General features: G+C 45.8%; 1 protein-coding gene across 1 annotated transcript in view; it reads right to left on the bottom strand.

Annotated features, from left to right (window-relative positions):
• The window catches only part of Anxa2 (annexin A2), a 42,427-nt gene that overhangs the window by 25,825 nt on the left and 1,566 nt on the right, over window positions 1–15,036 (bottom strand). The window contains exons 2-3 of the mRNA XM_048332972.1: window positions 7,950–8,008; window positions 2,286–2,385 (exon numbers count right to left, since the gene is read on the bottom strand). Coding sequence (XP_048188929.1) covers window positions 2,286–2,385; window positions 7,950–7,997 — 148 coding nt within the window. The 5' untranslated portion in view covers window positions 7,998–8,008. The remainder of the gene's footprint in view (window positions 1–2,285; window positions 2,386–7,949; window positions 8,009–15,036) is intronic.

Raw genomic sequence — 15,036 nt, 5'->3', positions numbered from 1 at the left:
AGGCACCATGCTAAATGATTTAATCACAACACCTGTGAGGCGGGGCCTGCGTTAAGACAGCTGCATAGATAGGAATGGGAGATTTAGCAAAGCCCAGGGTCTGTTACCAGTCAGCTGGCAAGTGAGGAGTAGGGGGAGGATTTGAACCTGGGTTCCACTGTATCCCAAAGACTAGAACTGACCATGCTGAGATGTTTTTAGTCCTGCAGATTCTGTTTGAATGTTCTGATCCGTGACTTTTTAACAAGACTGGGCTTTAAAATGAAAAAAGAAATAAATTTTTTAAAAAAAGACTTGATGGGTACCTGGGGCTCATGCCTAGAATACTAACTACTCAGAAGTCTGAAGATTATGGTTTGAAGCCATATGGATTGAAGCCAAATCATATGGTTTGAAGGCAAAAAAAAAACACCTCCATGAGACTCTTACCTCCCACTGCTCTACAAAAAGCCAGGACTGAATATCTGGCCCAAGTAGTAAAGTTCCATACTTCAGTGAGAAAGCTAATGGAGAGTGCCCAGGCCCCAAGTTCAAGCCCCAGTACCAGCACACACACACACACACACACACACACACACACACACACACACACACCTTTTTAAATATCGAATTAGGCTACTTTACTACTCTCCTTCCATTGTCCTGGCGATCCCCCCCCAGAATGGCTCCCAAGAACCCCTCTGGGTCACTTATGTGGCCAGCCACCTGCCCATGACTTGTTAGCGATGTTGGTCATAAAGGGATGTCTCTGCTCTCCCTCTTGTCTCTTGAAACAAGTTTCTCCAAGGCTTTTAGAAATGGTGGCCATGACACCGATTCGCTGGTCAGGGATGTGCATGGAGAAAGCGGCCTGTGTGTCCACCTGGCTCTAGATTCACAGGTTTTTCTCTTGGGCACTAGTGGCTCACGCCTATTATCCTAAGTTTGCAGGAGAATAAGTCCTAGAGGATGGATGTTCAAAGCCAGCCTGCACAGAGAAGTCTGAGAGACTTCATCTCCATGTAACCAGCAAAAAGCTAGGCTGGCGGCGTGGTTCAAGGGGGAAGAATTTCAACCGAGTTGAGTCAGCAAGCTGAGCAAAAAGCATGTGGCAATTGAGTTCAAACCCCAGAACTGAAGAAAAAAAAATCATCAATGATCATCATAATGCTTCCAAGGACTCCTCAGAGGATGGGGAAACCCCCAAAAGCTATTTCCTGAACATAAGCCGGAATGGCTGAACACATTTATGTGCCCACCGAAAACAACGTGATGACCCCTGGCAAGTTCCTGCTCCGCTAGAGCCAATTAAAGCCTTTATTTGCTTTGTTGGCTTTATTTGCTTTATTACGCGTCCTGTCCGTTCCCACTCACCCTCTAGGTCATGCAGCCCTCACTTGAGTTGCAGGTCCAGGGTTAAGCACCCCTTCTCGGTGAGAAGAAAGTCCAGGCTGTCCACAAAAAGCAAAGCTAGGGAAATCTTTCTAGCACGTTCCACCATGTTCATCTCATTCCATCTATGCAGCAAAGGGTTCAGAACCAGAAAAGCCCTTAGGGTCCAGGACTAACTCCTCTGGTTATGAAAGAAGGACAGGTGCCGCAGAGCCAAGAGCCGAGCCAGGGGCGGGTAGCGCACGCCTGTAATCTGAGCTGTTCAGGAGGCTGAGATCTGAGGATGGCAGTTAAAGCCAGCCTGGGCAGGAAAGTCCTTGAGACTCTATCTCCAATTAACTACACACACACACACACACACACCCCAAAAAAACCAATTGGCTCAAGCAGTAAAGTGCTTAACCTTGAGCAAAAACAGCTCAAGGACAGTGCCTAGGTCCTGAGTTCAAGTCCCAGGACCAGGATACACACCCACCCACCACACACACACACACACACACACACACACACACACACACACACACACACAGCACAGAGATTGGGTTCAGCTTTGGCTCTCATTTTGCCTCCCTTTATTACATGCCTAGGTTAAAACACCATCTGGTATTGTAGACTTGCCTTGCTCTACATGGGGGAGGGAGAGAGGAGCGTGAAGGAGAGACAGGGGCTGGGTGAGGTCTAGATCCATTCCCTTCAAGCTGCCTTTAAATGATCAATGCACGTCTCAGTAAGATCACAATTTGGAGCCAGTCCGGGCCTGAAAAGTCCACTGAGACTCCCATTGCTAATCAAGACTCACTTAAAAGCCAGATGTAGAGCTGCTACTCAAGTAGTAGCGTGCCAGCCTCGAGTAAAAAAGCTAAGGGACGGCAGCAGTACTGGCGCAGAAAAAAGAAAAGCCTCCCATCGCCTACCTTTGGTCTTGATGGCTGTTTCGATGTTCAGGGCATCTCGCTCAGCATCGAAGTTGGTGTAGGCCTTGACTGAACCATAGGCACTTGGGGGCGTGGAGTGCTGAGATTAAAACACAAACACACTCAAATAAGACATTTTTTTTTTTTTTTTTTTTTTTTGGCCAGTCCTGGGCCTTGGACTCAGGGCCTGAGCACTCACTGTCCCTGGCTTCTTCCCGCTCAAGGCTAGCACTCTGCCACTTGAGCCACAGCGCCGCTTCTGGCCGTTTTCTATATATGTGGTGCTGGGGAATCGAACCTAGGGCCTCGTGTATCCAAGGCAGGCACTCTTGCCACTAGGCTATATCCCCAGCCCAAAATAAGACATTTTTAAATCCCCCTCCTAAACAAATAATTCCCCAAACAGTTCTTATATTACCAGTCCTTTGAACTGTTCAAGTCATTCTTATTATTTTATTACATGTCATCACATGCCAGGTTTTGTTGTTTTGTTTTGTTTTAAATAAGAAAGCCCATTGTTTAAAGCTAGGTATGGTAGCTGACACGTGGAATCCCAGCCACTGGGGGGAGGAGAATCATGGTTCAAAGTCAGCCCAGGCAAAAGTTAATGGTACCCATCTCAGTGAATAAGGCAGGGAGCAGTGGTTCACGGCTTTCATCCCAGCTATGTGGGAGGCAGAAGAAGGAGGAACAAGTCTAGGGCAGTCCAGAAAAAAGTGCAAGATTCTATCCAAAAAGGAGGTAACACTCAAAAGGGCTGGAGGAGTGGTTTTTGAGTTGTAAAGTGCTTGCCTAGCACTTTACAAGTCCCTAAGTTCAAACCTCAGTAAGTTTCCCCCCCTCAAAAAACACAAGTTCAGGGGCCTGAGGATGTGGCTTAGTGGTACAGTGCTTGCTTAGCATGGATGAGGCCCTGGGTTCGATTTCTGGTACCCCATCAACCAATACATCAATTTAATTAAAAAGAAATAATTGCAAAATACAAGTTCATTTTTTCCCTAGGTGGTCTGTGTTTCTACTCGTTGCCTTACTTTGAGTAAAGGGCTCTAAAGCAAGTAAGGCTACTAAGCTGAAGACCTGAGATCTTCATTTAATTCAGGATATTGTTGAAGAATGGGGTAAGGAGGGAGGGAGGGAAGAAGGGAGGGAGGGAAGGAGGGAAGGAGGGAGGGAGGGAAGGAGGGAGGAAAAGAAAGGGTTCTAGCAACAATCTGAAATACGGGAATGCCTGAGGGACGGGTGTTTTGCCAGAGTTTGGATATGGACGCACGAATGTCCACCAGGCGTGTCGCTGAGGTCTCAGTTCTTTCTAAAGAGTGAATTCACAGTGCTCGGAATTTGTCTCAATCAACTGGGTGAGGAGAATCTTGGCGGCCGCTGCCACGCCAGCTCTGGCACGGATCCTTCCTGGCGAGCCAGCCCACATCCTCATTCCTCCGCTCGGTTCCTGCTGTTCTCTGTTCTTCTGCCTCCTTCCTCACCGTCCCCTTTGCCCGCTGCCCTGCCTGGCATGGTGTCCTTGTTAACCTCTTCATTTCCTGGCGCTTTATACTTTTTAAAAGTTTATATAATTTAAAAAAAAATACCCTTGGGGCTGGGGATATGGCCTAGTGGCAAGAGTGCTTGCCTGGTATACATGAAGCCCTGGGTTCAATTCCCCAGCACCACATATATAGAAAACAGCCAGAAGTGGCGCTGTGGCTCCAGTGGCAGAGTGCTAGCCTTGAGCAAAAAAGAAGCCAGGGACAGTGCTCAGGCCCTGAGTTCAAGCCCCAGGACTGGCAAAAAACAACAACAACAACAACAACAAAAATACCCTTAAGGAGTTGTACAAAGGGATTTCAGTTCAACATGTCAGTTCATGAGTACCATGCATCTTGATCAAGGTCAACCCCACCATTGTGTCATCCCCCCCCATCTCCCCCAACCCCTACCCATCCCAAGTTACCTGGTGCCGTTGTTCACATCTATATATGAACATTCCAACTCTTTGCCCACCGTTCCTCTGTCCATTCATCTGCCCTCCCCCCCGCCCCCGCCAACTCTCCTCTCCTAACACATCTCACTCTCTGGTACTCATTTTGCTAAACTGTTAAGTTAGCTGTTAGAAGGAGTTACAGCACTGCAATCCCCCCCTCCCCCCCGGTATAATACTCTTCAGTGTGTTTGTGTAAAAGTGCATGTGACCCTGCATATGTTCTCATATGTTTATAATTTAGATCTAACTTCCACATGTGAGGGTAAACATGCACTCTTTGTCTCTTGGAGCTTGCGTTCCTTCACTTAAGCACCAGAGCTCGGTGTAGTATCTCTACCCCACCTCGCCCCGACCCAAGACGGAGGTGAGACAATGGGCTTCCTTCTCTAGCACTTCTCCTTTCCAAGTATCAAACTTCCCTCCTCCTTACCCAGCCCCGGAGCCAAGTGCAGACAAGAAATTGATGTTCAGGTTTGGGTTGTCTGAGCCATCTGCCACCACCCCACCCCTACCAGCAAGGGCCCATCCCTTCCCCAGCGCACATAGCCATTTAATGCAAGCTCTGGGTTCTGGCATGACTTCTGCCAAGAGTCAACAGACTTGAGATGTCCTCCGCAAACCAGCCCAACATGGACACCATCCCACTTTGTTGGTGGTGGTATTGTTTGTTTGTTTAGCCAGTCCTGGGGCTTGAACTCAGGGTCTGGGCACTGTCCTTTTGCTTCTTTTTGCTCAAGGCTAGCACTCTACCATTTGAGATACAGCACCACTTCCGGCTTTTTCTGTTTATGTGGTGCTGAGGAATCGAACCCAGGGCTTCATGCATGTTAGGCAAGCGCTCTACTCCTAAGCCATTTTCCCAGCCCATCCCACTTTCTTAACAGGGGTGTTACACTGTAAGCAAGTAAAATGCACCCCCCCAAATGCCCCCCAGAATGAGCTAGAGCTCTGATATCAGGACTAGGCATGTGTCTCAGAGGACCATCTTGGCCCATTGGTAAATCTGGTTAATATTTACAAGTCTGAAACACAAATGAGTTACTAAGGTATGTTTCTTCTAACTTTATTGCTTAAACTTCTCAGTAAGGGGTATTTGTGTGCGTGTGTGTGCACATGCGCACACCAATCCTAGGGCTTAAACTCACTTGGCTTTTCTGCTCGAGGCTGGCGCTCTACCACTTGAGCCACACCTCGACTTCCAGTTTTTAGCGACTAATTGGAGATAAGAGTGACAAAATTTTCTGCCCAGGCTGGCTTTGAACCATAATCCTCAGAGGTCCACACCGCGTGAGTAGCTAGGATTACAGGCATGAGCCCTCAGTGCCCAGCTTCTCCCCAGTAAACTCAATGAACACGGCAGACACCCAGGGAAATGGAAAGGCCAAGTGTGCTTTCGAGTTACTGAACCTGCTGTGACTCTGTGTTGGAAATGATTCCCAGTGCTGAACAGCACTGCTGCTATCGGTGACTCCCTTGCAAACGCAGCAGGTGGAGGAGACACTCCACACGTGACTTCACTACCAGGGAGTGCGTGGTGGTGGTAGTCTACATCAGCAGTGATCGGGGAGACATTTGATGTGATTTATAGTATCTCCAGAAACAAAATTGAATGGATAAATGAGCCTATTAACTATAAAATCTACTTGCGTGAAAATTAACTTATTGTGGCAGAAGTGATCTTCTCTTCTTTTACAGTATCAGAGACTATGTAGCATTTTCTCTTTCGGGCCCCATCTCTCCAATCAGGGAAATGGAGCAGATTGGACTGAAGTAACTCAAGATACCCAAAGAGCCTTCTTGTGAAACCTGATTCCAAAAACAGTCTAATGATCAACCCATGAGAGAAACATATTGTGCAAAAACTGAGCTTGCTGACGCCTTAACTTGAAGTTTATATTCTTGCCAACAACAGGAGGCCCCATGTCAAGAAGTGGAAAGATCTGAATAACCAACAAACCACAGGCATCTTCCCATCTACCTGGGCTGGCACACACTCTTTCATTTAAGATAGAGGTGGCACCAGGTGCTGGTGGCGTGTACCTGTGATCTTAGCTACTCAGGAGGCTGAGATCTGAGGATCCCAGCGTGGGAAGGAAAGTCTAAGTGAGACTCTTATCTCCAGTTAACTCCCAGGAAACCAGAAGTAGCGCTGTGGCTCAAAGCAGTAGAGCACTAGCGTTGAGCAGAAGAGCTTAGGGACAGTGCCTACGCCCCGAGTTCAAGTCCTACAACGAACACACACACAAAATGTAGACAGGTGGCAAGTGCCATAAATAATAATGAAGATTTTGATCCATGTAATACATATTGTTGTCATACTTCTTTAGAGTGCTTCTTTGAAAGACAAATTCTGTTTTGAGCTCCCTGATAGCCAAAGCAAAAAAAATGAAATAGGATGAATTATGTAATCTGTTATATAAATTATTATATGATTTCATTTTTTTTTCTCCTTCAGTGGTTTAGGGTTTGACCTCAGAGCCTTGCATTTGCTGAGCAATTGCATTATCACTTTTGATCTTGGTTATTTCTCAGGCAGGGGCTTGCATTTTTGGCAATCCTTCCAGCTGTGCTCACAGATCGTAGACATTCCCCACCACTCCCAGCTTTATTATTTTTTAATGGGATTTTGATAACTTTTTGTCCAGATTGGTCTTTTTTTTTTTGAACTTTAAGAGCAAAAATATTTACTACATGACAAGCAGAAGACTTGAAAGTCAGAATTCTAGATATAAGCTGGTGATTACGTGACTCTCAGAAAACCATTTGAAATTTGGAGTGTATTTGTGAGGACAAAAGTTAGAGGAATTTTCACATTAGTATATCCTTCCTTCCTGCCTATCTGCCTGCCTACCCACCTTTTTTTCTGTTTCCTCCCTTCCACCCTCCCATTTCTTTTTTCCTGTATTTAGTTCTCCCTTTATTATCTTTCTTTGCTGTCCCCTCTCTCCTTCCTTCCAGCCCTTCCTTTCCTTTCCTCTTTCCTTTTTCTCCCTTCCCCCTCTCTCCCTCCCTCCCTCCTCCCCTCCCTCTCTCTCCTTCCTCCCCTTCCTTCCTTCCTTCCTTCCTTCCTTCCTTCCTTCCTTCCTTCCTTCCTTCCTTCCTTCCTTCCCGGTTGGTCTTGAACTTAGATCCTTCTACTCTGTATCTCCCAAGCAGCTGGGATTACAGGTGTGGGCCACCGCACCTAACTTCTATTGATATTTTTTTTCTTTAAAGAAACCTCCTGGCCTTTTTGGAGAGAAGCTGTCCCAAGAGCTAAATTAAAAATAAAAAAAAAGTACAGGTCTTTGTGCAGAATAACTTCCTAGATACAGAATCATTCTCTGATGTGACTTAAACTTATGCTAAATAGGAATACAATTTGGGGGCTTGACACTAAAAATTCACTTATCACTATAACAGTGATTACCATTGACACTGTAAGTGTGGCAGAATAAAATCCAAGCCCTTCTAGTCTTGCTAACTCTGTCCATTTTTAACGCAGTGCTGACAACATTTTTAGAGGCAGGATATTCCTTTCAAATTGAGCTTTTAGGAATTGCTAACCTCATGAAAAATTAGGGAAAACCCAAGTAGCAATGGAATCATGTCTCTTTTTTCCTTCTGTATACAAGGAAAGAGGGCAGGATGCCTCTGCCGGTATCCAATTTACAAAAATCACACAGAGTGAGAAATTATATACTTACATCACCCTCCAAGCTGAGCTTGCAGAGAATTTCATGAACAGTAGACATTTTGAAAGAAGCTGGAAAAAAAAAAAGACAAGAAGTGTTTAGAGAGAAGCTTTCCCCTAAAGCACAGTAATTCATTACACTAACTAATGTCTATTTCTTGGGCCATTTCACCCAAGGATATTAGAACCACTTTTTTTCAAATAGATATATATTCCTATCTTAAGGAGGATTAAAGCTCAGGGTGTACCTCGGGCTTAAGATGGATTGCTACACTCTCCAGCCTTTCTCTTGCTGTGGCTAATCAGAATTGGGGAAGACAGATTCCCCCGCCCCAATAACCACCCCTGCCCCCCCCCCCCGCCAGCTAATAGAGCTGAGCCTTCCACTCTGAGTGCATGCTGGACTTCATAACATTTCCATGTTTGTTGGATCCCAAATGCACCCCTTTCTTATTAGATCTGTGATTATTTCCTTAGTCCAATGATGCCTGTAAGATATTAAAGTGCGTATGAAAAAGGCCATACGTGATTTTCTGACATTAACCCACTCCATAGAGGATTGAATTCTTTGTATTTGACAATCAAGATGGCTGACATGAAGTCGTCTTTTTCTAGCTAATGTGCTTAATTAGTCAGGAATGGCCTGTCCAGCTTTGAGGTCACAAAGTTCTTGGAATTGATCCACCCAACCCCCACCACGAGATGTGCTCATCGGGCAGTGAATTTATCTTAACTATGACAAGACAGGGCCTTCTGTAGTGCCACCCCCCAAAAGAAAGGTAACCGAGGTGATGCCCAACATGTCTCCAGTGACTTCCGAGTCGCCATCATTCCTCCTTGGTCTCTTTTTCCTCTTCATTTTGGATTGAGAAATGGGACACACATATAAATCCATCTCCTGTTCCTCCAAAGGGTTTGCTCGGCCCACATATTTTCATAGAACTGGCTTGGAGACAGTATTTGATGTGGGCATTTGCCAATTTAACCACAAGGTCAACCTGTGACCCGTTATCGTTAAGACTGCAGATACATAATCCATGGGAATGGAGGCTAGTGAACTTTTCTGCCCAGTGTGGCTTTGCTATCTCAATCCTCCTATACGTAGCCTCCCGTGTAGCTAGGATTCTAGGCATGAGCCACCATGCCTGGCTCAAAAGCAATTTTGAATAGCACTTTGTCTATTCATTCAGCAGGATGTATTAAGTGTCCCCTGTGTGGCAGGTATTTAAATGGTGAATATTTAAGTATAGTTCACATCAGAAAGAAATGTGTTTTGTCTCTCCTCCCTCACAAAGTATCTTTGCACTTTGTAGGTGCTGAACAATTTTCTGAAAGCAAGGAGTTGCTTTTTGTAATGAGTAACATTTCTAGTTATTTATAATCATTCTGCCTAAGAAACAAAAGTATCACAATAGCAAAGTCACAGTGACCACAGAGCAGTATCCAGGAAGCCCATGAACACTCCACCCATGTGACTGGTGTGTAGAAATATCTCTTATTTCCTTCAGGTTTAACGGTTAACATTTTATGTTCAAAAATGAAATCTAGAGGGCTGGAGGCGTGGTTCACAGAGTGGAGAACCTGCCTAGAGGGCGCAAAGCCCCGAGTACCAGCTTCAATATCACCGCTAGAATAAAATACTACTTCATTTTATCAAGATGAAGACAATTCGAGGAGGACTGATTGGTCAACCAGTTGTCTGTTTAAACATTACTTTAGTACCTTGGATGAATGAGAATGTCAGGAGTATGGCTACTCTTGAAACAGACAACAGTCTTCAGCAGTGCTACTGTAACTTCTAAACCCTGGTAGAGGCAGGTCATCAGCCCACAACTTGATAATATAATATAAACACGCTGGCCTGCACTCCATGCAGAGAGCTGAAAGACAGAAGATGCAGCGCAGCCTCCTGGCTGCACAGATACTAGCTCGGGGCCACGGGGAATGAGCCAAGGGGAAAGGCTCTGACTCCCCAGACCTTTGCCCTGCAGACCTCACCCCAATGGCTCATCATTTCCAAGAATGAGACACGTAGATCAAAGTCGCGGAGTGAGATAAGCTCAAGGCCTAACCATGAGGCATTAATGACTACACAGACGAGGGTGTATCAGACCAGAAGTTCTGGCCAGAGAAACTTGAGAGGCCTGGAGAGATGGGATGGGGTGGAAATACCACAAGGAGGCAGGAAAACCAGATTCCAGGTTTGGAAGGGAGCCCTGCCCCAGGTGGGGTCTGGTGGGGACCCTAAAGCTGAAGTGTCTGAATTGTACAAAGTGAAGGTCTGAGCTGGGGGTCAGAGTGATCAGGACCCAGTACACAGATGGAGCTGTTCACCCTACAGTTGATAGTTGCCTACGTTTTCCTACTGGAAACAATTCCCTGCATTCATTTACTGATATACTTGCTTGTTTCTGTGTGTCAGTACTGGGACTTGAACTCAAGTCCTTGTGCTATCACTTAGCTTTTTCACTCAAGGCTGTCACTCTTACCACTTGAGCCATGGCTCCACTTCTGACTTTTCTGCTGGTTAACTGGAGATAAGACTGCCGGACCAGCTTCAAAGCCTGACCTTCAGATCTCAGCCTCCTGAGTAGCTAGAAGAACAGGTATGAGCCACCAGTGCCCGGCAGTTCCCTGCCTGTAGTGTGCTTCTGTTCAGAATGAGATTAAAATGGCCTAGTGGTAGAGTGCTTGCCTCGTATATATGAAGCCCTAGGTTCGATTCCGCAGCACGGCATATATAGAAAACAGCCAAAAGTGGCGCTGTGGCTCAAGTGGTAGAGTGCTAGCCTTGAGCAAAAAGAAGCCAGGGACAGTGCTCAGGCCCTGAGTCCAAGCCCCAGGACTGGCAAGAAAAAAAATGGAAGGCTTCATGCCCAATGAGATGATTCTGCCTGTGTTCATTCCTCATCACTGAAGAAAATACACAGAGGCCTGAAAAGCATAGCCACCCTCCTTTCCTGGCAGCTTTCTCCCCACAACATGGAAACATAAGACAGTCAGCTTCTTTCTTCCCAGCACCTCAGCCTCACCCAACTAGTTTCAGCTTGCACACCAGAAAGAAATCAGGTAATTCAATCTTTGCCTGAAAACATCTACATACCAGGGCCTCCCATTCCCAGCGAGGGCTGGGTATGGGTACCTGGCTCTTGATCAGGGGAACAGCTCGTGTTTAGAAAAATAAACTAGACAGTCTCAGAGAAACGTACTGAAAGCCACCCACACCCACTTCAAGCTGTTCTGAAATAATTCTCCACACGGGTGGGAAAAGTCTCCCTCAGCCCCACCCTAAGGAAGGGAACATACACTTTGCTCTGGCCTGGACAAGATTGATAAATGAGATTTGAATTGCCTGACAAGAAAGTTCTCAGGGTTTCAAAGCTAGACAGTCATGAAATCCATGCACATGTGGAAAAACAAGTCATTTATGTTTAATATAAGGACTGTTCTATAGGTAGCCTGTAGGTATGTTTGACCTTTTTTTAAAAAAAAATAAAATTTGATTTGGGGGGATGCCCCTTTGATTTGAACTCGGGGCCTCAAGCTTACTAGACAGGAAAGCTACTACTTAAGCCATGCCCCATCCCTTTTTGGTTCAGTTGTTTTGCAAATAGGGTCTCACAATTTATCCCCCGGTTGGCCTGGAACATGATCCTCCTATTTGTGCTCCCCATGTAACTGGGAGGGTAAGGTTGTACCCTTGAAAAAGGGGGGGTGTCTCATAAACTTTTTGTCAAACCCCTCCCATTCTACTCTCCCAAGACACTAGGATTCTTGGTGTTATCCACTATACTCAGAAAAGGAAAACAATCTAGATTTCATTACACTTTATTATTTCACTAGAAAACCATTTACCAAAAAATGGTAATGGTACCGTTGAGGCAATCTTAATTTCTCCTCCTCTATCCCAAGAAAAGGGGAGCCAAACAAAGTTTGCCAAAAACATAAGCAACAATAGTAGGGGTTGGGGGTGTAGCTCAGGTGGTAGAGTGACAGTCAGTGAGCAAAAGCTTCAGACACCAAGTTCAAGTCTTGGTCTCAGAAAAAAAAAAAATCAAATCTGGTCTCAGGAAAAAAAAAAATCAAGTCCTGGTCTTAGGAAAAAAAATCAAGCTAAGCACTTGTGGCTCACGCCTGTAATCCTAGCTATTCAGGAGGCTGAGACCTGAGGATCACAGTTCCAAGCCAACCAGGGCAGGAAAGCCAATGAGATTCTTAACTCCAATAAACTACTCAGAAAAATCTGGCTGAAGTGGTAGCATGCTAGCCTTGAGCAAAAGCTCAGGTACAATGCCCAGGCTCAGGGTTCAAGCCCCAGGACCAGAAAAAAAAAATTTAATTAATTAAAAAAAAATCAAGTTCTGGTCTCAGGAAAAAACAACAACACTATAAACTAAAAAACCAACACTCAAACAGTTAAAAACATGTTACTGAACTGTAAAAGCAGCTCCAGAAAGCCCCAATAGTAATTTAGACAAACAAATCAACCAAGTCTTTGCAGTGGGACTGGTCTGTGGTCCATCTGAATCTACTCCCAGAGTTTCGGAGACACACCCACTTGTAGTTGAGTGGAATGTTGTTGGGTTACCACAAAAACAGATCCCTAGCAACCAGGATGAATCAGTTAGAAACTGGATGACACAGAGGAGGATTTAATGCAAAAAACTGGTGTGTGGGTGGGTGGTGGAATGTGAAGGGTTAGGTTTCCCCCACCAAAGCCGGTACTGTACTGCCCTAGTGACTATTATAGCCCACTGGAACACGCTGAAATTTTACACCAAAAAAAAAAAAAAAAGGCATGAATGAGGGAACAAGGGAGTTCCCACTCTACTCCATACACTGCCCCATCCTCCTAAATCATCTTTATTTAACAGAACCTTCTTGAAGCACATACTTTTCTCCTTGGTTTTTATGGCTCTGATTAATAATGCCTGAGTCACAATTCCCCAGAAATTCCTGGAATTCTGCCCAGTGGTCTTGATCAGACCAGGCAGGAAGCCCAAGGCCTTGCAGCACTTCCTCTAGCCTGTCCCTTTGCTGCCTGGGCTCAATCAGTGTTTGTGTGTTTCCCACTCTCAGCCTCTCTCTGCGGGTCTCCCGATACAGGGTTGAGGGAGGTGGAAGGGAAGAGTGAAGTCATTTGGCATGAAGCTCTTTCAGTGTTGGGAAATACAGCACTGCCCACTGATGGTTCAATTTCGGTGCCTTGTGACCCACAGAAACAAAGTCTAAATTCAACATTCAAGAGCTGGAGTTACCTACCGGTCCAGAAGCACCTTCTATGTGCACATGTTCAGCAGTCAGATAGGAGTATTAATTCACTTCCACACACACAGTGCTGTGCCCTGTCATTTCTCTAAGTCCCCTCCACAGGCTCTGTCTTGATCAGTTAATGAACAAGTGAGAGATCTGGCTACAGAAAGATAGAACGGTGTTCTCTCTGTCTCTCTCCCTCCTTGCCCTGCGCTCCAGGGATCTCTTGAGTCTGGGAAACAGTGTGTAAAGGCTCTTGTCCCCAGTCTCCACCCACAGGCCTTAGAGCTGACTCATTTCTCTCCTGACTGAGCACAGTACTTGGCACACAGTAGACATTCAGTTGCCACTGAAGGATGGCGTGTACACATTGGGTCTTCCCATTTTTTTCTTCTCTCTTTTGTTGGTTTCCTACCCCGCCCCTCCCCTCCAACGGAGTTTCTGCCTTCAATTTTCTTTCCCTCACAATGAAGATTTCAAATGCAGGTACAAACCCACCTATTGGGAGGCTTCCATTCCTCGCCCCTGTATGTCTTTACAAAGCCTGGAAGACCACTGCCCATCAGAAGCAGCCTGTCCCCAACCCCCTCCCTACTGCCAGGGCTGCTGGAGTATCTGCCCATAGAATGGCAAGGGGACGTAGCCACCGTGAATGAGTAGGGAGCCTGGATACAAGAAGGTCAGATGTCCACGTGGCCTTGGATCTCTGATTTCCTCTGAGTTCTGAGTGTGTACTTGGGGTGTGGTAAGGAGCCAGAGGATGAAGACAAAGGGTTCTATGTCATAGCTACTCTTTGGAGTTAGAGCATTGTGCATTGTGCCTGTGGTGAGAACTCAGACCACTTGGGTGCTCTGGGAGCTCTGGGCGTGGGCTCTGAGAAGGCTGAGCTCAGAGGGCCTAACACTTCCAGAGTATTCCACTAAAAGGGCCACTGGGAAGCAACCTCAGTGGACCCACCCAGTCACAAGCATGGAATCTCCTGAGCCCTCGCTGGTGACCTGTCATCTCAGCAAAGTGGAAGAAGACGGTCTCTGGCAGCTGAAAAAGGAAAAATATACCCAACAGTGAATGGGCGGAAAGAATGTCTTTAAAAAAATTGGAATTTCCTCTACTGTGACCCACAACTCGAAAAGGGCGTGGCACCAAGGGAAATGAAGGAAGATGACTCTCATGTGCAAAAAAGAAAAAAAAATCCTTTTTAAATCTTTCACAATCAAATCTGGAAGGCAGGTTGTCTCCATAACTACACACCAAAAATTTCTAGGCTAAAGACCAGGGTAGGGTGGGTGAGAGGGAGGGAAAGAGAAAGAGAAAGAGACAGAGAGAGAGAGAGAGAGAGAGAGAGAGAGAGAGAGAGAGAGAGAGAGATTCCCTGATGTAGCTTCAGTGACTGGAACGTAGTGGCTACTTACTTAGTATTTCATAAGACAAATATCTAAATAGCCCAGAGAGCCTGAGACTCTTCTGTGGACACACCCACCCTGCTTCTAATTAATACAAATAAAAGTCTCCAGTAGGCGCTGCATCTCCATCAGCAGACTGAGAACAGTCTCCCCACCTTGCCTAAGTGCCCAGACTCTGGGCCAAAAGCTGCCTGGAGAGTCCACAGCCCTCAAAATCAATAGCAATTTAGAAGAGTATCTACCTTGCCAGGAAAACTACTTAAATCAGAAATTAGCCAGGAAACCCATGGCCATGGCTGCCAGCCTAATGTCAGTCAGTAAGATACTTTAATAGCTCAAAGACACAGGATGTTAAATATTGAGACTCCCGTCCAACATGGAGTGCTGGTCAAAGTCAGTGAGTCAGCTCCCTGGACATCTCCAATGAAGAAACACACTTTGGT

This window comes from Perognathus longimembris, chromosome 23 (genome assembly GCF_023159225.1).
Source record: "Perognathus longimembris pacificus isolate PPM17 chromosome 23, ASM2315922v1, whole genome shotgun sequence".
NCBI classification, from domain to species: Eukaryota; Metazoa; Chordata; class Mammalia; order Rodentia; family Heteromyidae; genus Perognathus; species Perognathus longimembris.
This window is presented reverse-complemented; position numbering and strand designations above follow the sequence as displayed.